A 26,285-nucleotide genomic window follows, 5' to 3' on the forward strand; every position below is an offset into this window, starting at 1 on the left:
CTTCTGCCAAAGCTTGGAAAAATACCCCCCAATCTGCTCCACATTTAAACTGTAACCTGGTCTGTGTGCTTTACACACACACACACACACACACACACACACACACACACACACACACACACACACACACACACACACACACACACAATCAGAGCAAATGCATCTGTACGAGTTTATCACGATATGCAAATAAAAAACCACGTACACACCCACATGCATGCTGTGAAGGACATCCACAGCTGCAAACGTAGGTGCCACACACGGCCTGCCAGATAAAACAGCTCTGCTTTACTTTTTAGCAGCTATTGGCTCGGCGACATGATAAAATTCTTCCCAAACATGTGTCACGGAAAAAGCTCTTTTACTAAAATGTGCAACACGGGTCAGCCTCGCCCATCCAGATCTGATAGCAATAAAAACCTGGCACAGAGAGGTTTGGAAGGAGCGGGGCAGATATGGAGAGGTGGCAGTGTAGAAAGATGTGTCCGATTTTATTGCTCAGTACCTCATTGATGCAGGTAAAAGTCCCACTAAGGTAAAAGATCTGTTTTCAGGAGTGACCTGCAGAAGAGGCCAGAAGCCATTTTAACTATTAGAAAATGTGCACGCACGGCCAAATGCAACCTCCGCTAACTACAAATGAGAATTCGGATCTTACGCAGTAAAATATTGAAGACAAAACAATAAATTTTTGTGCAGCCTTGAGCTCAGTCACACTGAGAGAGAGCGAAGCATTTCTTACTTTGGTAAAAACTGTGCACCGCTGAATGAAATGTTGATGGCAGTTTTTAATCAGAAGGATTTAACATAGTCTGCCCTCCACAATCACATTCTTCTGCATGTGTATGAAGTTACATTCGATTGCTTTCATGAGGGACGGCCTCTAATCGAACATTTCTGCTTGGTTTTAGAAAAGTAGCAGAGACGTCAGATTACCAGTGTGGGGTCGACTCATTAAGCTGGTAACAGGAGCCAACATGAGTTTAAATAATGTCTCATTTTAATTTTCTCATGTTCAGGTCAGATTGGATGCTAAACTGACTCGCTGCTCCATGTTTTAAATTGTATTATTAAATGAATCCAGCCTGACTTCAGCCAACACAGCTGTTGTTTCTTCACATTCACTGTTGTGGTGCTTCCCCGAGACTGGGGGAACACGAGGCTCGAGTTAGCAGCTACTGAACTGTGAGTGAGGCGATCATGAAACGGTAAATAAAACCTTGGTGTGTGGTAACATTAAGCTTTTGTGTTATTAGGGAAGTTTCGCTTTAGAAATCAATCTAGAAAAGAAACCTGCGGCTCCTCTGTGATTGCATTGAAGTTTTTCACAACTTCAGCTGTTATGATGAAGAACTTGTGGCTCAGAGGTTGAGCGTTCAATGCCTTCAAAATCTGGGAACCACCTTCGATTGCACCAGTCACTTGGTTGGTGGCTGCCTCTTTCCAAAGAATCTTGGCCCGACTCAGACTGACTAGTGGAGGTTTGTGAATAACTGCTGTCTTCAAAGTGAACACAGATCAATTGCCAGTCTGAGTCAGTTTGCATTCAGACGCCTTTAATAAGTCTCCTTGCAATATTTGAGTCAACTCAACTGGTTGTATTCTGGTTATATTTCTATATAACAGCTAATGTCATTTTGCAGTTCACGACATCACCATTTGGACTCTGAACGGCTGTGAATGTGTATTTCTGTGTATGCTGATGGATACAGATTAGCTGGTTTATCAGTTAACGGCTTTATTATCACAAACAGATCTAGTATTCTGCTGCACTTCATTCATTTAAATCAGATATAAAATTAAAAGACTCACACACTTCGGGGTTCAGTAGGCATCAATTAAATATAAAGTTTTAGCACAGCAGCTACCACAGAACGGTTTTTATTTAGCTGTGTAAATGTCTTAGTGTGTTAAGATGTGACACCAGGGGGTCCTGAGCGTCATTATGTGACGAGTTGGAAGGGTTAGATTACTGCCAGACCTGGCAGACTCAAAATACAACTAAGAAGACAGAAACATTTAATGACTTAAAGAATGTGCAGAAGAGATGTACGTGAGGAGGAGGCAGGTGGAGAGTGAGCATGCAGACATGCTTCAGAGGAGGTGGAAGAGCTGGAGGATTAGCTAAAATGCTCAAGTGCTAACCTGAGCACTGCTACAAAAACAGCAGAGAGTGGGTGGACAAGCCAGACTTTATATACTTGCAGGTGAGTGTTTAGGTGATCATAATCAGGTGATCAGTCCCGCCTCCACCTGGCTTCAAAAGCCCAGACAAACCCTGAAAGTGAGAACCGAGCACGGAGTGAGAACAGGACATTTGTTTCATGTATAAGAAAGAAAATCTAGGCAAATACAGAAATAGATCATAATTAGTGATTCATGACCAGTTATCAAAGATTTACTCCATGAAAATGATAAAGTTTGGAAACACTCTGAGGTAACTTACATTATGAATCGGCATAACATAAATAAACTATGTAACTAACAACTTCCTAACATGAAAAATTCAGAGTCTGCAAATGCAAAAAAATGCGATTTCGTTTTTTTTTAAATGTAGGACTCCATTGCAGGAGATCTGGACCACTAACCCTGAACGAGGTTGTGCGGGCCTGGATTTCTCTGTGGGAACATAAGAGCCTTCCGGGTGTGTGTGGTTCTCTCATGGGAAACGCACACACAAGCGCTTTTTGCAAGCATCATTGTTAAACAGTGTAATAGGGGCGACCATTAAAGTTGTGTTCGATGAAGTTAAGCCCTGTTAAACAAGCCTCCCTTTTCAGCGTTGACGATGGAGGGCATATGGTTCTGATTACATCCGAGCGGGGAAACACAATAGGCCTCTTCAGCCCGGCTCTTGATCCTGTTCGCTTGGATTCAGCCTGACACTTTGCCACAATTCCCGGCCACAAACAGCGACAAGGAAACCCGAAACCTGTAAACAGTCCGTGTTTCTGCTTTACTACACATTTCTGGGCCTGAGAAGGCAAACCGCGGAGTTCACTGCGACGTAATCTGATTATGGGCTCCGTGGAGGGAGGGGCTGACGTTGCTCGGGTCCAATAGGACAACGTCAAGGGTTACATGAAGAGTTCATATACAGTGTATGTCCAGTTACAGGAGTGCTTCTTCGTTAGGCACCTCTGATGGCATTACTTCATTATATCACACAGAGTTTCTGATGTCTTCCTGTTGGTGAAGATTGGTGAACCATTCGTGTTTGAAGCTGTTTACAATGCAGGAGTACAACAAAGTCCTCAGCCAAGTTCTTTTTAGTTACAGGAGGGTCGATGTTCAGAAATTCAGAAGACAAAATCATTTCTACACAAGTGAACAGCGACAGGAAATAGAATTAGACTTTTGAAGTGCTTTCCAGTAGCAGTGTGAGGAAATGTGGCCTGGAATTAACATGGACCTTGGGTGATCCAGTCACCTCTTCATAAGCAGGAAGCAGGAACGCACACATCATATTAAAATGTGACAACAGAGTAGTATTATGTTACGAGTGTGTCAAACATGGTGAGGAGGAAATGACCCGGCCCATGTTGTTTTTCCTTCTTCTAATTAATGGCAGATGAGGCAGTGCATTTGACTGCTGTTTTGAAGGTGAGCCTCCAAACGTACTCAGTCACTTGACCGTCCAGGTTGACCAACCTAAAGAAGGTCCTACTTTAGGGTCCGCTGACAATAAATGGGAACATGATTTACAGATTTATCATGTTTAATTCAGTAAGACTGAAACTAGTGATTCAGACCATACGCTGATCATCAGGGTGTTCACTACTGCTATTTTCTGTCACAAGTTAGCTAACAAACTAATGTTCAGTCCATGTTCTAAAAACCTTTCACTCTATCACTAGACAGTGTCTATGATAGTTTTTGAGCATAGGGCTCCATGGTGCAAATTAGCCTTTATACATATAGTGTTTCATCTCAACTTTAACAGCAATACAACGACTTTGACCAATTTGGGCATCCTCCTCTCTGAACTTGGCTCCATCCTTTGAGTTTAATGGTTGTGCCCTCTGCCCTGTATGCATGGAAGACATGGAGCCCATCAAAAAAGATTTCCCAATGCCGCAACGTACTGCAACAACGTTCTGCATCAACATACTGCAACATACTGCAACAACGCACTGCAACACCATACTGCGACGATGTACTGCAACACCATACTACATCAACATACTTCAACAACGTACTGCAACATACTGCATTAACATACCGCAACAACGTACTGCAACAACATCAACAATGTACTGCAACACCATACTGCAACAACGCACTGCAACACCATACTGCGACGATGTACTGCAACACCATACTGCAACAACGCACTGCAACACCATACTGCGACGATGTACTGCAACACCATACTACATCAACATACTGCAACAACGTACTGCAACATACTGCATTAACGTACTGCAACATACTGCATTAACATACCGCAACAACGTACTGCAACAACGTACTGCAACAACGTACTGCAACAACATCAACAATGTACTGCAACACATTATTGCAAGGTACTTCAACAACATACTGCCACTACGTACTGCAACACTATACTGCGTCAACATACTTCAACAACGTACTGCAACAGCGTACTGCAACATACTCCAACAACGCACTGCAATGCACTGCAACACCATATTGCATCAACGTACTGCAACAACATACTGCATCAATGTACTGCAACAACATACTGCACCAACGTACCGCAACACTATACTGCATCAGTGCACTGCACCAACGCACTGCATCAACGCACTGCATCAACGCACTGCAACACTATACTGCACCAAATTGCATTAACATACTGCAACTATGCACTGCAACACCATCCTGCATCAACGTACCGTGACAACGTACTGCAACACCATACTGCATCAAAATACTTCAGTAACGTACTGCATCAATGCACTGCAAAAGTATGTTGCAGTACGTTGTTGAAATGTACCGCAACGTACTGCATCAACATACTGCAACAACGCATTGCAAAAACATAATGCAACAACATACTGCAACGTACCTCAACAACGTACTGTAACAACATGGCATACTAACGATTTTTAAGATCTCTTACTGGGACAAAGTACACACTTAAAAAAGTTATTAAAGCACTGCTGCCTTTGCACACAATGTTTCTGTGTATGAAATGTAATTTTTCCTTCATGTTTGTAAAATCATCTAGAAGCTGACGTTTCAGAGCTGCAGTATTTTCAGTGCTGTGTTTGGGAGTTTGCAGTGACTTTAAAGTCTCCCATTAATGCTTTTAATATTTTGTTTGATATTATTTTTTTCTCTTCTTCTTCTGCCAATGATGTAGCTCAGCAGGTCATCTTCCTCCATCACCCTGTTCCAGCATCCTCCTCTGTTACAGTAGCTCTCTTCGTGTCCTTCTTCACTACATCCACAAACCTCCTCTGAGGTATTCCTTCTTTCCTGGTAAGAAGGATAAACATCTTCATCATTCTTTGTCCAGCATATCCACCCTCCCTCCTCCGCGCATGTCTCAGTCTCTCCTCTCTGAACTGTCCCTCTGATGGACTAATTTATAATCCTGTCCATGCTGCTGACTCCCAGTGAACATCTGAACATCTCCAAACCATCACAGCAGCTCCCACTACCATCTTTAAACCTTCCCTTTCACTCTTGCTGCTCTCCTTCTGTCACAAATCACTTCTGACACTCGTCTCCACCCACTCCACCCTCCCTGTACTCTCTTCTTCTCCTCTCTTCTGAACCTAGCTTTGTCTCTTTCCCATATCTTCATAGAACGGCTCATCAGCGTTATCCCTCTGTAGTCACTACAGCTCTACACATCACCTTTGTTCTTGAAAATCAGCACCAGGCATCCTCTCCAAGATTGTGTTAAACAGTCTGGTGAAAAACCCCACTGGCCTCTCCTAGACATCTCCATACCTCCACAGGTAAGTCATCTGGACCAACCATAGATTCTCTTAAATCTGCCTCCTACTTAGTAATTCTCTGTTGATATACTTTTAGTTATGTTGAGAAATTCTTATCCCCCACTAAAGCTTAGAGACACTGAAAACTGTAGCATCAAACTGACGTATTTAAGGAATATATACACAACATCAAGCCAAGCATAAACGGGAACAAAGTGAAACGTACATCTGAAGATGTGAGTTACAGTAAATATACTTGCAGCTTCCAAGACATTGTGTTTCCTCTTAAACAATCCCACTCCATCACATACCGTGAAGTCAATTTCCTAATTATGCTTCATTTCCTGCCAAGCCAACACACTTTTCCATCGTCATAAATCATAGGAAATATCCGTCTCCATAAATCATACACAGAGATTTAAATCAGCTGTTTGTACAATCCAGTGCGTGTATCTCAGATGGGCTAATGTGTACAAAATGTGTGATAATTAAAGCCAGGCGGAGCTCTCTGTGGGGAATACCATTTCCCAATGTCTATCGAACAGCGCTGCGCTCGATACCTCCTTCAGCTGTTCACAGCTGAGCTTGCAGGGCTGCAGTAGCACAGATAAACCTCTCAGCTGATCCGTTAGCAGCTTGCTGTGGCAGCAGACTGAAGCCTGGTTTAAGATCACTTCACCGGTGACCTTTAACTGCCTAACAATTAAAAATGGCGCTGACAGGACCTGCGGTCTTCTCCTGAATAAAAGGTGTCAAGAAACGTTCTCCACATCGCTGAGCTTTCAGCAGCATCTCACTCTCTGTTTGCTGAGAGTGTCTGAGTTCCTGCACTGATCGCTCGTGCTCTTTCTCTTCATACATTTTTGTTGAGCTCAGTTCTGTTTCATGTTTTGCCTGCTGGAACACAAAAGCTTCACACATTTGGGACAAATAACATGTTTCTTGTTCTTATTATTCTTAAATGGATGCAAAGGTCAACAGGATCCTAGAGCAAGACAAACCAAAGATCAACCTACCTTAGCTCTGATGTCACTGCTGGGCACGCTGCCGTCTACGTGGGTGCAGCGGTGCGTGTAAATTAGGCATTTAGTTATCCCTTGTTCCTAAAATATCCACCTGTCCAACTGTTTCCAGTTCGGATGTGATACAGATACCTTGGCTTCTTCTATCTGCAGACGTCGAGTTATTAGCAATTAGGCCGTAATCCTCACTGGGAATGCTGTGCTGTGTTAGACAACATCAGGCCTTACTTAAACATTGTTTTAATTATTTTAGGAAACTAAATCCAACACATAATTATGTGCAACAATATACGCTCACTGACTTTATTAGTAGAATAATAAATGAAAACAGAAGCTGTTTCAGGCACGAAGCGCCTCCAACCTGCTGTTGTTGCTGTTATCGCTTCTGCTTTAGTGGAAGCTGGAAAAACAAAGACTGGGACTGATTCATACCTGATCCAGCTTCACTCCGGACCAACATCCAGGTCAAACATCCCCATCTGTTACCTGTAAATGAATGATTTCAGGTCATTCCTATTTCCCCATATTTTCAGAGTGAATTGTCCTGATAAACATCCTTATAAATACGTTTGGAATCATGTATGATTTTCGTTCCACTTCTCACGTGTGCACCACTTTGTGTTGGTCTTTCACCTGGAATTCCAATTAAATCGATTCATGTTTGTGGCTGTAATGTGACAAAATGTGGAAAAGTTGAAGGAGGCCGAATACTTTTGCAAGCCGCTGTATAAGACCCATAAAGAGGGCCTCAACTTATTTATAAGGATGTTTATCAGGACAATTCACTCTGAAAATAACTTTTTCATATTTTGTCTTTGTCACAACAATTTCAGTGTTTAAAGTTAAACAGTTTAAGAGACAAAAACTTCATTTAGAAACATTAATATTAGCAGTATTGAGACAGATGTATGTAACATGAGTGGTATAAGTATTCTGTGAATCTACTCTCAAAAGTCCAGTTGTTGTTTTAAAAGAAAAGTTGCCGTTGCTTGGGTGGAGTTTTTTAGGTGGGTCTCTGGGTGGGAAAAAATAAACACAGTGAATATCTCTTATCTGCAAACACCATTTGTTACACGAAGCCAAAATTAGCCCTGTCAGGTCTGAGTGGACGGGTTCCTTCCCACATCTGAAAAGAATGAGCTGATTGTTAACCGGCACACAAATCAGACGCGCCATAAATCAAAGAACAAACTGAATTTTCATCAAGTCAAAGCTGCAGTAAACCAGAGGTATTATGCATTTCATAATAAGGAAAACCACTCGGGGCATGTGCATCAAACTCGAGGCCCATCTCTCATTACAGGTTCTCGGTACGTTTGGCCTGCTGTGAAGCATCCTGTGTACACACCAAACCAAACATCCATCCATTTTCTGCAGCCTATCCCGTCGTGGAGACAACAGTTTAACCAGACACCAGACTCCTTCTCCACAGCCACCTCCCACATCTCTTCTGTGGGAACATTGACGAGTTCCCGAGCTAGTCTAGACTTTGACTGAGTGTCCTGGGTGTGCCCCAAGCTTCCTGCTGCTAGGACATGCCCAAAACACCTCATACAGAGGCATCCAGAAAGGACCCCGGTCCTGGAGACTGGTTGTGGAACACGAGCTGTGCCCGGCGATAAAGCTTGGGCTGTTTTCCCACCTGAGAGCTGACGCTCCATGTCCCAGTAAGCAGCTCCAACAGTCTGGGAACGTTTTAGGTGACACCCATGAGACCTTAATGACTCACACGATGGTAGGCTGGATGACCTGTGCACCGCAGAGTCACATGTAGATTTCCTTTACACCTGTTAAGAATGATGAGAGACTAATTTATGCTTAATAGGCTGTGTAACATTCGTGATGAGTTCCAAAAACCTTGATTTGGCTCCATAAAGATAAAAATTGTTTGTTTTGGTCAACGATTGCTTAAAAATGTCTCCTTTGATTGATGTTAGATGAGTTGGAGCTCACAGACTTCCTGTTTAACTCTTGACATGTTGCTCATTTCCCCGTGCAGCTCAACACATGCTAAACAAGCACAGGTTCAGGAATATGGGATCATAGCATATATAAGATGAGTTATAAGATGTCCATTTGGATATCCCAAACAGGTAAAATTATAAATAAGGAAGCAGACGCGAAGCCAGACCTAATGTAAAGGCGGTTATTATCAAGACTCAGCAGCTGCTGCACCGTCGGAACAAGTGCTTTCTGGACTAAATGAGCTCCTGTTGGGGTTAAAACACAAACTGAACAGCCCTAATATTCTCAGGTTCCAGTCCCACTGAGCCTCTCTCTGCCTCCACCTCCTCAGTTCAGTATTTTGGGGATGGGGGTGGGGGTCATACCACTGGCATGCCTCAGCTTTGATTAAAGGAAATGCTTACATCAGTCCTTCTCCAAGAGAAACAAGCCATCCGCTCAGCACAGATGGTTTTATCCAATAGCTCGCAAGCTTCACGGGCAGGCAGGCAGACAGGTGTGCTCGCTGCTGACGGTAGGAGGCACACGCACACACGTTACTGCTGTTGCGTGCGTTCTGCAGCAACACCATAGATGCAGTCATCTCTACTGCTTCACACATTGTCAGGTTTTCCTCAGAGTCTGCGCTTTCTCGAGTAATCGGAGGAGGCAGAGAGAGATTATGAAACCACCAGACCAGGACGTGAACATGTTCAAGGCCCGTTATAAGGCACGTCTCCCTCAATGACTCTGAACAACAAAGAACTGATAGTTTCTAAAAGTCTGATTTAACAATTAGGAGAAGCTGAGAGTGATACTTTCTTTTCTACCGTTTATTGTGAGGAAATGAGAAAATCTACAATATTAAATATATTAAATAAATATATGACAGTATATGGTTATATGATATATTTTGAGCATGCACAACCAGAAGAAGAACCTGGGGCAGACACAGACTCCTGAGAGTCCCATTGGAAATGCTGGAGCAGAGCAGCTCTGGGGATCTCTGCAAACTCTCTAGTATCCACAGCCCAGGCTCAGAGCAGCAGCTGAGGGTGGATGGACGGATGCTAAATGGACTGGTTCTTCATACCTCGCGCCTTATTCACAGCCATTCTTACAAGCGGTTTCTTCCATGCTTAGGTGCTTCCCATCACTCCGATGGATCCTTGGTTTAGGATATTTGGCATGCAGGCATCTATTCACCAACCTTCCAATCAGATGACCTTCTCTACCTCGTGAGCTGCAGGCACCCGGGATGGATAAATGCAGTGATGCATTTACAAGTGAGCTGACAGAGTTTCTTAAGCTTATCTGGATCTAGTTACTTGTAACTGTTGTGTTGTAAGTCTGCTCAGGCTGTTCGTTTGTTTTATGACTTACATAATAATAATTGGTCAAACTGGTTCTTCCTCAAGTGGCGATGAAACTCTTGAGGCTTTCTCCAAAACCAGTCAGTCCCCACAAACGCCAGTATGAACCCCCTCCAAGGTCATCAGCTGACCTTAACCCTGTGCAAACAGAGCTGTCTTTTTTAAACTGGTCTCCTGAGTTTTGACAGTTAGCACCTATGATAGCCCCTCTGGGGTTTAAAAAGATGCTGCTTTAAAGCAGAAACGAAGATGTTTACAGCGTGCTACAGAAATAATTTTGGTAACTGAAGTCCCTGAACTGGATCTTTGGACCAGTTTGTGCTGTTAGTCAGTTTTGGAGTAAGGTACATGTCGGAGTGATGCAATTATCTCTGTGGTTAGCCAGATCGTCTGAGACGTCTGTGCTCCAGTTTTATCTGATCTTATCTTATTTTATGGGGCTTAGTGCTAACTTACAGATATATGTACAATTTATTAATGCAGCTGATAATTCACAGCCAGCTCTGGCTCCAGAGGAAAAATGCTGACACTGAGATTTCAAAACGTGGAGTTCACAGCCCAGTGGGTTACATCACAGAGGCTTCGACCATCTTTTATATGTAGTCACCCAGATGATGAATTCAGCGCCTGCAAATCTACTTGCAGAGTCTATAATAAAGAGATGGAGCTGGAAATGAGCAGAACAGGTCCCCTTTAATAGGCACAAAGTTAAAAAACCTAACTCCTGGTAATTTTAACTAGACCTTTGCAACAGTTTATCAAGCCAGCCAAGTAAAACACTCATGTTCCACATCAAACAGTCATTTCTGGGTTAAATTGTAAATTTGGCAGCTGTAAATCTCACGAATTCCTCCGATAGTTTAGTCTGCAGATCCTCGAGGGGGTGGGGGGCAGAGGTTTTCACTGATAGGAGTTTGGAGCTCAGTCAATTAGACATTTTTTTATTGAACACGAGTTTATGCAGCTTTCCCAAATTTGGAGCAGGTCAGATGAGCACTTCATCCCTGGCTCGTATTTATACATCAGAAATTCTTGACATGCTTTACAAAAAGGTCTTGGATAAGGCATACAAATGACTTCATCAGATAAGTGCTGGAAAAGAGCATTTTTAAGTATAACACTTCATTTTTCCAAAGCATTTTAAACTCTTTACAACAATCAGCAACTTGATACAAATCTAAGAAGAAGGAAAAAGTCCGTACGAAACAGTCCAAACGAGTCTTTCTTCATCGGGTCGTGTTTCCATTATTTGGATTGTATTGGATGCATATTGCTCATCACTACCAACATCAACATTACACAGTGAGTGGGCGTTTCAGAGCATCACCTCCGTGAGTTTATCTTCATCTGTTTAGTCTTAAATAGTCTCTGGTATGCATTCTTGTAAGCCCACTTGAGTGTGAGGAGTAATGTGCGTTGCATAGCAGTGAGCCTGAAATACCAACTCCAGTTTTAGCTTTGAATATAATATTGAAAAGTCTTTGCTGTGTCTGCTACCTGCACCCGCACGACTCCACCACCATGTCCTCGTATTGCTTGTAGACGACGTTATTGGCCGAGTCGATGTAGAGGATGCTGATCGGGCTGAGCCGTGTCGGGACGCAGCAAGTGGGCGGCGTTGACTCCGGGTCCATGGAGTTAATCAGGGTTTGTATGATAGCGTGGTTGGTCGGCTCCAGGTGTGAGCGGATGGGAAAATCGCAGGCGCCGTCGCAGTGATAGGCGTCGTACTCCAGCGGCGCGATGATCCAGTCGTCCCAGCCCATCTCCTTGAAGTTGACGTGGAGCCGTCTCCGGTGGCAGCGCAGCCTGGCCTTCACTGTCTGGTGCTGGGATATGGACTGTGGCAGGGACTGCTGCACGGGTTTTTTGACTCCCCTCGCAGCAGGTGCCCGTCTCATCCGTCGCTGGGTGAACAGGTACTCGTAGACTGTTTTGTTGTCGTGGCCGGACCGCGCTTTGATCTCTTTGTAAAAAAGGTCACGCTTCTTGCTTTTCCCAAATGCTAAGAAGAAGGCTTTTTCCTTGTTGGTCCTGCCGTGTCGAGCGAATCCCAGAGCGCGAAGGTCCATGGGGCGACCGCCTCCGTGCTCCAGCGCTTCCAGTTCAAAGCACAGCTCCTGGGAATGCTGGCCTTTCTGGGTTTTGAAGCCCCTGAACACCTTCCAAACGTCAAACACTTCCCATGTGCTGCTGAACAGATCCTCTACGGCCTTCATCTGGACAAGAACGGCCTTTTGTTTGCCTGAAGCGCAGGTGTGCAGCCTTAGGAGCGGTGACGGGACTCCTCCTCCTTCTCCTCCTCTGTAGCCTATCAAGACTCTGCGAGGGTCAGGCAGGCGCTTCCTCAGGATGTGTAGCTCGGCCCCCAGGAGCCCATCCCGTTCCAGAGAGCTGATGTTGAAAAGATACCTCTGCCGTCGCAGCTGGGGCCCACGTTCATCTGTGATTAGAAACGAAAGCGCAGGTAAATATTCACCGACAGGCAAAAAGAAAAATAGTGTAACAAACTTTTCTAACACAACACAGCAAGTAAGGACTGTTGAGTAAATGAATGAATCTGTAATGTGAGCCCCAGAGAGCCATCAGCTGATGGCCACCCGTCAGGTCATAAAGGATGGACTCCTGCATATAGGTCATGAAATACACTGACAGGTCCATACACTTCCATAACTGACTCTTTCTTTCTTTTTTAACTAAATCTTTTACGAGATCTCCCTACTTGAAATCTTCATTGAACCCATTTTAATAATCCAGATATTGTCTGATCTCAGATTTTGAAATATAAAGAAATACTGTACTTTCCTTCAGTGCTGCTCCCCATCACAGACTATAGACTTTTATTCATGACCCTTTTTATCATCACAATCTTGGTATTGAGCTGTGGGTCTGACTGTGAAACCAAGTGATGCTGAAGACTCACTGGACAGGGATTTGTGATTGGCATGTATTTAGCCGAGCTGGAGCCTAACCTGGATAAACATCCTTTCTCTTAGAATGACCATAATGTAGAAAATAAGTGTGCTCTTCTGCTTTGGCTCTGCTGTTATTCTTTTATACTGTTGACATTTTCCCTCCAGGTAAAAATGGACCTAATAGTTTTTCTGGATCTTGTCTGTTTTATAAAAACATTACTATTGTTTAGATTTTTATTACCCTTTAAAAAAGGAAAGAACAGCATTCTTGACTTTATTTTGGGATTTCTTTTATTTTTGAAGACATCTCAGACTAAAACATCGTAATAGCTGCCAAGAGCGAAAATGTGAAGTGAACTACAGTTCCTCAAATATCCATTGATTCAAAGGTTTATCAATAACATCAAATGGTAAAATGTCCAACTTAACAACAAATATTTTTATATCCTGTTACAATTCAATTGGTTTTGGTTTCCATTTGCTTCCACTTATCCTTTTCAGGGTCGCGGGGGCGCTGGAGCCTATCCCAGCTGTCACCCTGGACAGGTCGCCAGTCTGTCACAGGGCTAACACACAGAGACTGACAACCATTCGCACTCACAAGTCAGACTCTTGCTTCTTTTTGTTCAACGGGCCAGTGTTTGAAATCTTGGTGTAATATTTATTTTATTCTGGGCTTCAACTTGCTCTCATTCCTGTTTCTTTCATTTCAGACACATTTCTAAATTGCAACATATGGTTTCCTCTGCTGACCTGGAAAAACACATTCCTGCATTTGTGTCATCGTGTTTAGATTAATCCCCGTTTACTATCTTGGGCAAAGCATCTCTTTGCAGTACGAAATGGCTCCAAATAGATTTTAGGATTGGTTTTACAATGTTTGTATTAGCATTTAGCACTAAACAGCTAGGCATATGTAGCTTCTTACAAAATACACCATCTTTGTTCACAGGCTCTCTGAAACAACCTAACCAATAGATTTTACATATTTAATGATGTTACTCAGACTGTATGGATGTAATGTAGCAATACAGACACCTGTTAATTAGTGCTATAGATGCAGTTTGCTAACAAAGGGCTACCAACAGCTGGCAACTGAGCTCTCTACCTTCTGGTCCAAATATGGTAACTCGTTGCTTTAAATAAATAAATCAATAAAAACATGGTGGTAGCCAAAATGTAAATGTTGAAGCTTCAAACCACAGATGCAAAAACTGGTGAATGAAGTCAGTTGCCATATCTACAATAAACTACTGCAGGCATTATGAAGGAAATCGACATAAATAATAAGAATGAGCATCCAAAGACTCGTGTTTAGAGTAACACTTTATGGTTTACTTTATATTAATTGTCCTGAAATTAAAGTAATGTCCTCACGGGTAAGTGAAAAGCTTTAAGTCCCAATAACATATGTAAAACAAGTATACACACTCATGCTGTGTGCACAGCATCAGAAAGCATGAACTGAATGGTGTAGATGGTTTTCTGTTGTTGTCAGTGAGGGAAACTGTAAACTTCCCTATCCAATGAAACCCAGCAGATACATGTGTTTTAAATTCTCTGTGAGGACCCAGGTCGGCTAATATATTCCCATGATCTGAGCCTAATTTATCCCTGATCAACCCTGAACCCTGAAACGAATTCTGAACCTTCAAACAGACCTCTGAACTACTGTCCTCATGTTCCACACATGTCCTCACTTCAAAGGTCAGAGAAATCACTCCGGTCCTCGCAAAGTTAGCTGTGCATATGCACACAAACTGCTTACATGTTCTCACAGCACCCCCTCCTGCTGTCCAGGACTTTATCATGCATTGAAAAGTACATTAGAACCAGGCCGGGAGACCGCAACGCTCTGTAAACAGGCCTGTTATTGTGGACCTGCAGCTATTCACAGCAGACAGACAGCAAACACACACACACACACTCCTCTTTGGACAGTCTGATTAAAGCTGAGAGGAATTTGGTTTCACAAACTCTCACGCACTTGTAAATCAGCGAGGATAAATAATGTTGGAGGGATGCAGAGCTCTCAGGTGTGGTCTTTATCACTTCAGAACGCTCAGAAAATCAGTCTTTCAGGAGCGGCTTGGAACAGATTATTGTGTATGTAAATGCAGAACACACAAGATTAAATGTTTGGCTTCTTAACTCTGACTTCATCCCTCTACTAACAGCTTTCAGGATGTCCAGTGGGGGCGGGGCTTTAAAATAGCTGACAGAAGGGCAGCGAGCAGCAGCAGAGCTCTCAGGTGAGATGTCTGGCTTTGGCCCTTTGTCATCCAGTGAAAACTTATTTATATTACAGGGCTCATTGTGCCAAAACAAGACTATCCAAAATTTACAAGATCAAACCAACCTCCTGAAACCAAACATCTCTGCTTTGCTTCTGAAAGGAGCTTTTTCAAACTCATTTATTTATAACTCAGTAAAATTATAACTGACCAAAATTAAATAAGATTTACATTTCTTTTTGTCACATGAGCAGATATATCGAGGGCATCAAACACGTGGTCCAGGGGCCAAAACTGGTCCAGGAAAGGGTCAGAGTTGGCCGACTGGATGAGTTTATTAAAGCGTGTAAAGTACAGCGTTGTTATGGGTTACTGTTCATGGAGTAGTTTTACTCAGGAGTTAAAAGTTAATGGACAGTTTTATTAAGTGCTGTTATTAAGGGCTTTTAGCCTTTATCTAAGCAGGTGAGTGGAGAGTGGACAGGAACGCAGGGACAGAGCGCAGGGGAAGAGATGCAGCAAATAACCCGGGTGGATTCGACTACTGCAATAGCCTAAAGTATGTGGGTCACCTGCTCAAACAAAGCTCCAAAACACCAAGATTTAGTCAAGAAAGACTCTAAAATTCAAATGTTTTGTGATCTATAAATTGAAAACTCAACATTTCAGGCTGATCACCACTCCTAAAATTATGAAAGTAATATAACTACAAAAAAACCTACTTTTGTCTGGAAAATGGCGCTCACTTGCACACATGGCTTCAGCTTTTTGAACATGCTGGCCCAGGTGAAGAAGATTTCTCACTCTGGGGGAAAATGACCAAATCACTCCTAATCCCAGGCGGGTCACCAGAGCTGAGACAGAGAGATGGACTATTTAACTATTTGCACCAACTAACCTAACCCCACTAACTACACTTTGGGTGGTGGGAGGAAGCCAGAGTGAACTCACAGAGACACAGTGACAACATGCAAACGTCACACAGAAAGGCCCGATGGTGGAGTCGAAACCAGGTGTTCCTACCGAACTTTTAGTCGACTAATCAGGGTTTTAGCTGCTGTGCTTCACACACAGCATCATTGGAGGCCCCAGAGCAACGCCTTGCTCTAGGGCCCCTCAGGAGGTAGGTTCAGCCTTGCATGTGGCAGGAAGAAAGAAAGAAGGAGCGGCAGCAGTAACGGAGGAATAAAGGCAGAAAAAAGGAAGCGAGAAAGAGTGAATGAAAGGATAGAAGGTAAATAACGAGCGTCGGGGTGATCAGTTCCTCGTCTCAGCATGTGGACGAAGTCAGCAGCGAGTCGCTGAACAAATAAAGGCCACATTAAAAGTACATTAAGTGGTGGAAATGTAAACCTTCAGCAGCAGCAGGAACATGAAACTGCGCTCATTTAAAGACGCTTCTAAAACTGTTTTACATCGTAAAGACAACATGACACGGAGGGCTGTGAGCACTGTTTATTTACCTTCACGAGGCCGTATATATCACTGAGAGCCGACCAGATGTTAGAAACACACGGCAGCACACACACACAGACTCACAACTGCAAAGGAATAAATATACATAAATATGTGCATACATGTGCACAGACATGTTCCAGACGTTAAAACTGCTGAAAGTTTGACAGCAAACACAAATTATTCCTCTGCTACACTACCTGCTGTTACCAGACTAATTAGTTATTGGTCATTAGAAAAATGCTTATTAGAATGCATTTCTAATTTCATACATGTAAACTCACTCCCTTGGTCCCCACTGTTTGGTTTTCTCCCACCAAAGTACCAGATATAGACAAACATAGCTGCCATCACAGCTTGTAACCCCCTCCTGGCTGGTTACAATAAAGCCCATAAGCCCCGCCCACCGTACGCTTGCAGAGGTGACCCGAGCCAAACTGAAGCCAATCTGAGAGAGCCATTCCACTTCCTGTCAATCTCAAACTGGCTGAAATTCAAGTGTGCAGCGGAGGGTGCCCGTGAGAAAGTCCTCAATAAACAGGAGTGAAAGGAGCTAAATAATTATTTCCAGCTGTTTGTAGAAAAAAAAGCCCAAGTTTTATTTTAGTTTTCACAAATCCAGCATCGATGATGTATGCGGCCTAAATTAAATCTACACTGGTGTCCTTTAGGGTTTTTTACACTGCAATTTTACAGCTGAAAATGAAACATATCTATTGGCTCAGCCGGTTCTGTCAGAAAAATCCCAGAAGTGCACCCTCCATGAACCTGGAAGTCCAGAGAGTGGGATCTTTTTTTTAAAAAAGGTGTATGTGTAAAGATTAAAAGCTGTAATCTGGTTTGATGAAAGTAGTTGTGATACACCTGCAGGCCTCTGTTTATAACTGAAAATCAAACACTTTCACATTTCTGTGTTCAAATGCAGTTTAAAACCTTCCAAAATTAAATGAAGGCATCATCTCTGTTTCTGCTAGAGATCAACTTCCTTCAAATTCAAGCCAAGCTGTCTTTTTCTTGTAATACCAGTTTGCACCACAAGGTGGTTTAATGAGTCAGTGTCAGCTTTTACATAAACATACATACATAAAGGAAGACTGAAAGAAAAATAGAATAGTGCTTCTGATTGGCTACGCCTCTCAAAAAACAGATTAAACAGCAGGTGGGTGTGGCTTCTGTGATGGGAGGACCATATAAGGATATCTAATCTTACTGACATCACACAGATCCAAATCTAGAAAAAAAATATCTAAAACTGAGAGTTCAGAGTAGCCTTAGCTTTTGGATGACTGACCTCAGTATTTAAAACATCACATGACTGCGTACTGCTGGAAGAGGAGAAAAACTAAAAGGAGAAAATTACGTCCACTTGAACTTCTCGGCTAAATCACATCCTCTGTTAGCTCTGGATGGAGCTTTTTCTTTAAGCTAAGCTAATTGGCTGTCAGAAAGGGAATCTGACGCCCAGTTTGTTGAACGCTCCTTCTCATCATACTCCACTCACTGCTGACCTCCTGATTTTAACGCCACAATCCTCAGCCTGTGCCCTCAGCACCACCCTCATCTGGTGCCCCCCACACTGGTCTCCAGTCCCTTAAAGCAGCTCTCATTCTGTGGCACCTGAAGTTCCAGTGACATCCTTTTTATACTCCCCATTTTTTAATTGTTAATGAATTGTGGATGTGAGGTCTGGACTTGTTGTGGATTCTAAAGTGAGACTTTAAAAGCAGCTAACAGCCACTCTGCTCATCCTCTGGCTCCTCAGATCTCCTCTAACCTCCTGCTCCAGCTGCTTTTTTAATCCCCCAGAGTACCAGGGGCACAAACGCATCATGAAGTAGCTGTCCTGCTGCCCCCACAGCGTGGACCCCCACCCACCCATCACAGCTCAGCTGGGTGTGTGTCTGCCACCATCCCTGCACTAACAGCGTGTCACTGTGTTTCTTTCATGGGACTGAAAAGTGACGTGGGAGCACGCAGAGAGGCTCGTGGGTGATGCGGTTACCTTGCCCTTTATCCACGAAGCTCGTGATGGTGTTGGCCAGGCCGGCCTCGTGCAGCGCGCTGCCGTTGACGTCACCGCTGGAGAGAGACCAGTACAGCGCGAGCATGTAGTCGTGCGGCGTCACGAGCGGCTGTTTGTGGCTCGCGGCCCCCCGCTGCGCCGCCGGAGCCGGCGCACTATGGGCTCTCTGCGGGGACGCGGTGCGCGCGGCCGCAACTTTTCCCAAACTTCTCCCCGATGAACCTCCACCTCCTCCACCCGCTCGTGCATGTGCGTTAATGGCAACGGGAGCGTGCGCCTTATCGTGCGCATCCCCGCCGAGGAGCCGGGAGCGCACGGGATCCGTGCGCCCTGAGCTGGTCGCCCTGGTCGCCTCTCCTCTGATTACCGGCGGACCTGCGCGGACACGCGCCGTGGGGCCGGGATGCAGGTGAACCAGGGTCCAGCAGCTGAGCAGCAGAGACAGACGCGTCACAGCTTTCATCCTAAAGCGCGTTCGCCTCCCGCCAGGCTGTCATCGTAGCGAAGTGCAGTGAGATCACAAGGAAGCTGAAGTGGCAAAGAGCAGTAAATCCGAGTGGGTCATCCTCACGAGAAATGCACAAAAGCTGCTGCCCCCGCCTGAAACTCGCCAGAGACACGTGCCAGGCGATGAAAGCAGAGACTGTAACGGACGTCTACAAGCAGAAGAAACAAATCCCGCACAGCTTTATTGTCCCACGCGTCATGTGTGAGGAGCATAGTGCTGGAGAGATGTACCCGGCACAGCAGAACGCAAAGCCCGGGCTGAGAGGCGCATAAACACTCCGCGGAACTGTTGGAAGTCTTGTAAGAAACTTCTTTAAATCCCCCTTTTTTTCTCTCAGAGGGAAGAATGGCGTAATGCCGCAGCCCTCCCTCCCTCTCTCTCCCTCTCTCTCTCCAGAGTTTGAACTCCGTCCAGTGAAAATATTTCACTCACACACCAACCTGCAGGTGCTCGAAGAACTCCTCCAGCGAACCTGAGCGCAGGAATTGGAAACGGAATTCCAGAAAACTGGTTTAATTACCGCGTGATGTCATGCTGCCCAAACTCATTTAACAGCGATATTTCTCCTCAAATCTTCCTCCCTCTTTTCCACCAATGACTCACTGAAGCTGCAACACGGAAAGGACCCCCCCCCCCACGCACACACATACACGCGCACACACACACAGGAGGGTAATGAAAAAGTTCACATCACTGAAAAGAGCCAGAAAGCGCAGAAATAAAAATCTCCACTCATCGGTTTGATCTGTGTTGTGTTTCTCAGCAGTACAGATTATGACACTTTTCTGTTTTGTGTCTCTTTGTTCTCATTAACAGATATTTTTATCGCTCAGCAGCATCTCTGGATGATTCTTTGCTTCACAGTTTTTATAAAGGTAAAAAAAAATCCAACCTTCTAAACTGAAATCTGTGACATCATTGTTGGTACATCCACCTTTCACGTTTTCAGTCGTCAGCACTGTGAGCTGCCATCCTGTCCCACTGCATACTCAGGTATCGATGCAAAACACGAAACACTTGCTTCTCATAAACCTGCTTTAAAAAGCCTTTATTCTGTCTTCCAGCAGCCACAGTCACTACTTTCACCTGTCATCTGTCAGCATCTCACACTTGTTTAGAAGACATGAAAGAAGAGTGAGACACGGGATGAAGAACAATGACATCAAATTTATTTAAACTAACATGAACAAAAACCACCACCAGTGAGGCTGTGCGCTGGTGGAGTCATGTGGAAGAAGAGCTTCAGAAGTCTGGTGACTCCACGGTCTGCTCCATCCACCATCACCCACTGCACTGTGGCAATAGACCACACAGACAAGACTATACAGACTATACAAGCAAGCAAACCATCACAAAAGCTTGTGTTGGTGTTACCTATCCCAGCATGCCCTGCACCACCACAGCAACCAGCGGAAGGAGTTTCCGGGTAGAGAAAAGAGACCACATGTTTGTCACCATGTCATCAGCCAGCCTTCATGACTGTACCGGTAATTGTTTTACTGTCATTATCCTCTCCGTGTTTTATCAGAGCTTTCCCCACCAGGAGGCAGCGTTTTCACAGCGTGCTGGAATATCTTCAGACTTCTTCTAACTCAACTTCAGCTGATATCTTCTCACAACATGACATAAACGTTATTTATTCTCCTTCTTTTCATAGCAGACGGTGACTTTGGGAGGTTTAAAGCTATTATAAGTACAGAAATTTAAAACGAGTTCCTTCAACATAACAGATGTCCAGGCTGTGTGGACCACCACTGATGGGACAGTGGAGGGGATTAACCTGTGCCGAGGACATTGCTGAGACACCACTTTGTGCACTATGTCCACTTCCGCTGTGCCGAGCTTTGTGGCTGTCATGTTTACCAGAATGGGCCTTTAGGTCACTGCAGGACTTCCTGGGAATTTTGGCATACTGACTAGTGTGATCCTGGAATAATTAATAGCATACTGGTATCTGAAGTCCCTGCTAATGTCACAAATGCCTTTCTGTTGTGTCCCCTGGTGTGCAGTGCTTTAGCTTATACGTTAAGTATTTTGCATAATTATAACTGTACCTAAATCTTAAGAATTGGCCTCAGGCAAATGCTTTGCCTGAATATTAGTAAATATGTCGTTTTGGGCCACAGTTAGTACCTGTCATGCTTTTAGCTTGACTGGTGTTGTGGGGATTTGTTTTTCTGTTTGCCTCTTGTACACCGTTAAACTCACTTTGTGTATTTTTTCTCCATCTATTTCTGTCAGTAGTCTACACAGCCATCAACGACTGTACTGCATTACAGTTTTAATGTATTACATCTATTTCATTTTACTATATTATCCTGTTTAAATTACAGTTGACACACTTGTGGGTCTCATATTTGACTGTTTACATTATTAAACATTAAAAGATTATAAAACCTGGAGTTTTCACACATCCATGTTGACAGTGTTTTGGTCTGCTTCTCTTCTCGGGGGACGAGGCGGTCGGTTCTGATTCTAACACTGTTTGCCAGTTTAATTTATGATGCCACGAGCAGCTCCAGCTCGGTGCCATAAATTTAGTTTCGACCAAGCTCAGGGAATAATTAGCAGCCAGGGTTCAGACCCGGAGCTCCCGGCAGTGGAGCTGGTCTCTGGTGGTTTGTAACTGGAGCTGGTTCTGGTTCTGGTGCCGTGTTTGTCTTTCCCTCTCTTTATTCTCTCTGAGCTCAGCTGCTTTTCTGCCCCCCTCAGTCTCTGTGTGCGCTGATCATTGACCATGACAGATGGACAGGAGTGATCGGATGATGCTGTCGAGGATCGCACATAAACTCAAAGTTGTTGGGATCGGCTCGACTGGATGTGACCGGTAACAGACTGCGCTGTTGCACATTCAGACCTGACTCCAGGTGACAGCGCCTTAAAAACACATCACAACTGAACGTCATTAATTGCTGACCAGTGTGTTTTTACGGCATACGGTGAAGCACATGAGGCGACTGATTTGGTGCTAAGAGAATAAAATTGAACTGAACTGAATGAATGTTACAACAGTGTGTGAAGGAGCTGCAGTAATGGTTTTCTGTGTGACTTTATGGGTCGTTCATGTCGTTGTGGTAATATTTCGACCCACACTTCTTCACAGTTCATTGAGGTTTGTGTGGATTCATTTGTGCACATCTCGCAGCATTTCTGTCTGGTTGAGGTCTGGGCTTTGACTCGACCGTTGCAGCAGCTTAATTCTTTTAATTTTCAGCCTTTCTGTTGGAGATTTGCTTCTGCGCTCAGGATCATCGTCCTGTTGTTGACCCAGTTTGGTCTGAGCTTTAGCTGCCAGACAGACGACTTCACATTTGACTCTAGAATACTTTGGTTTACAGAGGAGTTCACGGTCAACTCGATAACTGCAAGCTGCCCACGTCCTGTGGCTGCAAAATGAGCCCGCATCATCAGCCCTCCGCTGCTGAGCTGACAGTTGGTCTGAGGTATTTGTGCTGACATGCTGCGTTTTGGTTTGTCCAACTGTGCTGCTGTCCACGATGGGCAAAAACCTCCACTTTGTTCTCTCCTGTCCGCAAGACATCGTTCCAGACGTCTTGCGGTTCGTTCGGATGCAGCCAAACTTGTTCTTTACAGACAGAAGAGGCCACGAGGCTTCCAAATAAGCCACACTTACTCAGTCTTTATCTAATTGTGCTCTCAAAAAGTTTAACATGCTAACTGAGGCCTGTAGAGCATTTTTGGTTGTTTGTAGTTTCTTTGAGCGTTGCACAGTCTGGCCGAGACGTGCTGCAGACCAGAAAACTGCCAAAACCTCGGCTTTGATGGAGGTGCTGACACTCAGTGATGATCAGTTAATCAAGTGCATTTGATCAGCAGCGCCTGGCTGTTACTTGAATCCCAGTGGAAGCAGTAAAAGTGGACCTCACTCATGCGTCTGCATTTCTGATATGTAAACCTTAGAAATGAACGGGGTGTACTTTCTTTCTCCAGGACTGTATGTGTGCACGTCTGCAGCTCTCTCACTCTCTGAGAGGAATTCCTGCACCGTGTTTACTCCGGTGCTACATACGCTTTCAGGAAGGCGTTCTGCTGTGATTGAATGTGGTACAGAAATAATCCCGATGGACACCGCGGGGGTGTGAACACTTTTTATAGCCTGTGTATATTTGAGGGCACTTCCTGTATCGGAGGAATCGTGGGTGTGCGTTTGAGCGTGAAATGTAAACAGATCCCCCGGACCTCGGATCCCTGCTCTGGACCCACCGGTCTCGCTTCAGAAAACGTTGAGCGCAGCAGATTGGGACACAGTTTGGAGAAAATGTGGTTTTCCTTTGGCAGGTCTGGCTCGTGTGGCATGCAGGACGCGGGGAACATTTCATTCTGAAAGATAAGTTGTTGACATTTCTGAGTCTGAGACATGCAACGAGGATCCCAGGCCAGAGCCAAAACCAAGGACATCAAGTGCACATGGAGTCTGATTCGAGCCAACTGACAAACAACCGTTTCCAGTACGCGGAGCTGCTCCGAGGCGAAGAGCTGCCTCGCTGCTTTTTATTCTGGCGAATGTCAAAGACACAGCGAGGGATTTATCCTGACGCTCATATCAACAGTCTGTCATAAGTTATGATTTTATAACAAACTGCAAGCGTTTGGAGTCGGTGAGCATCACACCCTGGGACTCCATCAGCTCCAGACCAACAGGCCAAAGGACGGGACTGCTCCAACTGTCAGTAAATATATCAGCGTGTTCCCGAAGTCCTCGCTCAGGTCGCCCTCACATCATATCATAGGTCCTGTAATTATCAGTCTAGTTCTTTCTCTGCAGGATCCTTCAGATCATCTACAAAAGTTTACCCCTTCAAAGTCGGATGAAGCTCCAACAGTGGTAAAGGTTTGAATGGTTCCACCCCTTCACGGCCTTTCTGACTCAGCTCGGTCTTTTCCAGTATTCGGCACCGCAGACATCCATGTGAAATTTTCTGGGCTAAAATTCACAGTTTGGATCTGATTAAAAATACAGCCAAAAGAATTTCACACTGCTCCAAGTGTCACAGTCTGAGGCCAAGATCTGCTTTTGTTCAGCACGACTTTCTCCGTAACCAGCTGCATCACCGGACACGTTTAATGTGACATGAAGGAGCAGAAACAAGCATCGATACTCCGGATGTTTGATCTTTTTTCTGACCATTCGCTGGAAAACACTTCAAAGAGTGCATTCTGGGTAAACTTTCAAGGTTCACATTACCAAAACACGTTACAGCGCACGAAGAGGCTCCTGTTACGTCATACCCAGCAGTTTTAATTAGCTGCACTGCAGCTGCAGTAATATAGCCGATGTGGACAATGATTATTATATTGTTGTCTGGCAAAAAAAATCCTTTTTCACCTTTGATGGTGCGAAAAAAGCTGCCGTGACGTGAAACATGTAAAAGTGTGACTCAGTGTTTCGTTCAAAAGCTTGTGTGTCAGAAAAGTTTCATCACATGAAGACAAATTCTTTTAGGGCTTCATTATATAAGCAAAAGATCAGCTGTTTCCAAGAAGGTCAGGCGGGAACGGATGTGACTGATTTTACATGAAAGGACGCTCAAGCAACAATCGGGAGCTTCTTAACCAGCCAGGGATGCTGTGGGCTAGAGGTCAAAAGGTCACTAAGGTCACTACATCCTCTGCACTTTCCTATATCCAGCGGACAGGTTTCTCAGCCAGTCGGAGCCCCTGACAAGGCGATATCTGACCATTAAAACATTTTGATTTAAGTATTTTTAAGATTTTTTGGATCATTTTCATTCATGGATGCCTCAAAGAATCTCAGGAAGTCATGAGAAGAGCAGAATGATATTGTTCATTCATTTTTTGTTATTACTGTTAACATCTACAAGCATTAACTAAATCAGATAATCTGCAGATAAGGCTTCTTTACCCCGAGCTGCTGGTTCCTCCTGATGTGCAGCTCTTTAAAATCATCAGTAAAACTGAACTTACAGCAAAAACTTCTAATATCTGCTTCGATTAGAAGGAAGCTCGTTAACCAGCGTTTCTATTGGTGTTCTGGGGACTGTAAAAATGCATATCATGTTTTACTCAAGACCTGAAACCAGCGACTGAACCATAAACTCCCCAGGAAAAGGCTTTAGTGAGGTCCAGTGTTGGGACTAACGTGTTATTTAGTAACGTGTTACAGTAACTAGGTTATTATTGTGGTAACGAGCACGGTAACTAGTTATTATGCCAAAATCAGGAACAGGTTTATCGTTACTGGGATTTAGATAGGCTCGTTATTCGTTACTTCGTGCGTTGCATTCGCTTACCTCGGAAATCGGAACACGGACCTGGGAATGATGTCACACTCGAGTAAACGGCATTCTGGTTAGAGAAGTCGGGAATCCAATATGGCATTGCCCACGAAAACAGTTGTTTTGCTAGCCTACAAAAACAAATTACTTCTAAACACATTTGCAGCTCATCTGCAGTCTGGAGTTACCTACATCTTCCTACTCGGAAGGCAGAATTTCCAAGATCCGAGTACAATCGAAAGCACCACGACTGCAGTTTTCGTGTTGGACATAAAAAGTGCACGTGACGTAGGCTAGCATCATGGCGGCAGTCGACGACGGTCCAGGCGTGGGAGTCCTCTCGTGGAAATGTGCACATTCAGTCAGGGAAGCAACACATTAATAAGAGAATTCTGAGTAAAACCAAAGTTACTTTCCCTAGTAACTAGTTACTTTGAAAGCAACGAGTAATTTGAAGTAACTGAGTTACTTTTGATAGAAGTAACTAGTAATGTAACTAAGTTACTAATTTAAAGTAACTTACCCACCACTGGTGAGCTCAAAGGTCAAGTGAGCAGCAGGGTCCTTTTATCATAGACAACTATTTTGCAACCAGATGTGTCGCCCCCTGCTGGGCATTAGAAAGACTGCACGGTTAAAGTT

General features: G+C 44.2%; 1 protein-coding gene across 1 annotated transcript; it reads right to left on the reverse strand.

Annotated features, from left to right (window-relative positions):
• Positions 1–10,872: 10,872 nt before the first annotated feature.
• gdf5 (growth differentiation factor 5) lies at positions 10,873–19,493 on the reverse strand. The gene is made up of 2 exons (XM_085275659.1): positions 18,858–19,493; positions 10,873–12,694 (listed from the first exon to the last, which is right to left on the reverse strand). Exons 1-2 carry the CDS (start codon positions 19,339–19,341, stop codon positions 11,745–11,747), a joined length of 1,434 nt encoding a protein of 477 aa, XP_085131785.1. The 5' UTR covers positions 19,342–19,493; the 3' UTR covers positions 10,873–11,744.
• Between the last annotated feature and the right edge of the window lie 6,792 nt (positions 19,494–26,285).

This window comes from Mchenga conophoros, linkage group LG5 (assembly GCF_057382185.1).
Source record: "Mchenga conophoros isolate Kocher_MC1m ecotype Shallow Benthic linkage group LG5, M_conophoros_male_GT1.1, whole genome shotgun sequence".
NCBI lineage: Eukaryota > Metazoa > Chordata > Actinopteri > Cichliformes > Cichlidae > Mchenga > Mchenga conophoros.

What these genes read in the sequence shown, in the direction of transcription:
- gdf5 (XM_085275659.1), bottom strand. Translation starts at nt 19,341, where the DNA reads ATGAAAGCTGTGACGCGTCTGTCTCTGCTGCTCAGCTGCTGGACCCTG. An exon ending in CTTCGTGGATAAAGGGCAAG is followed by an intron (nt 12,695 to 18,857) that starts GTAACCGCATCA and finishes TTCTAATCACAG; the next exon opens with ATGAACGTGGGCCCCAGCTG.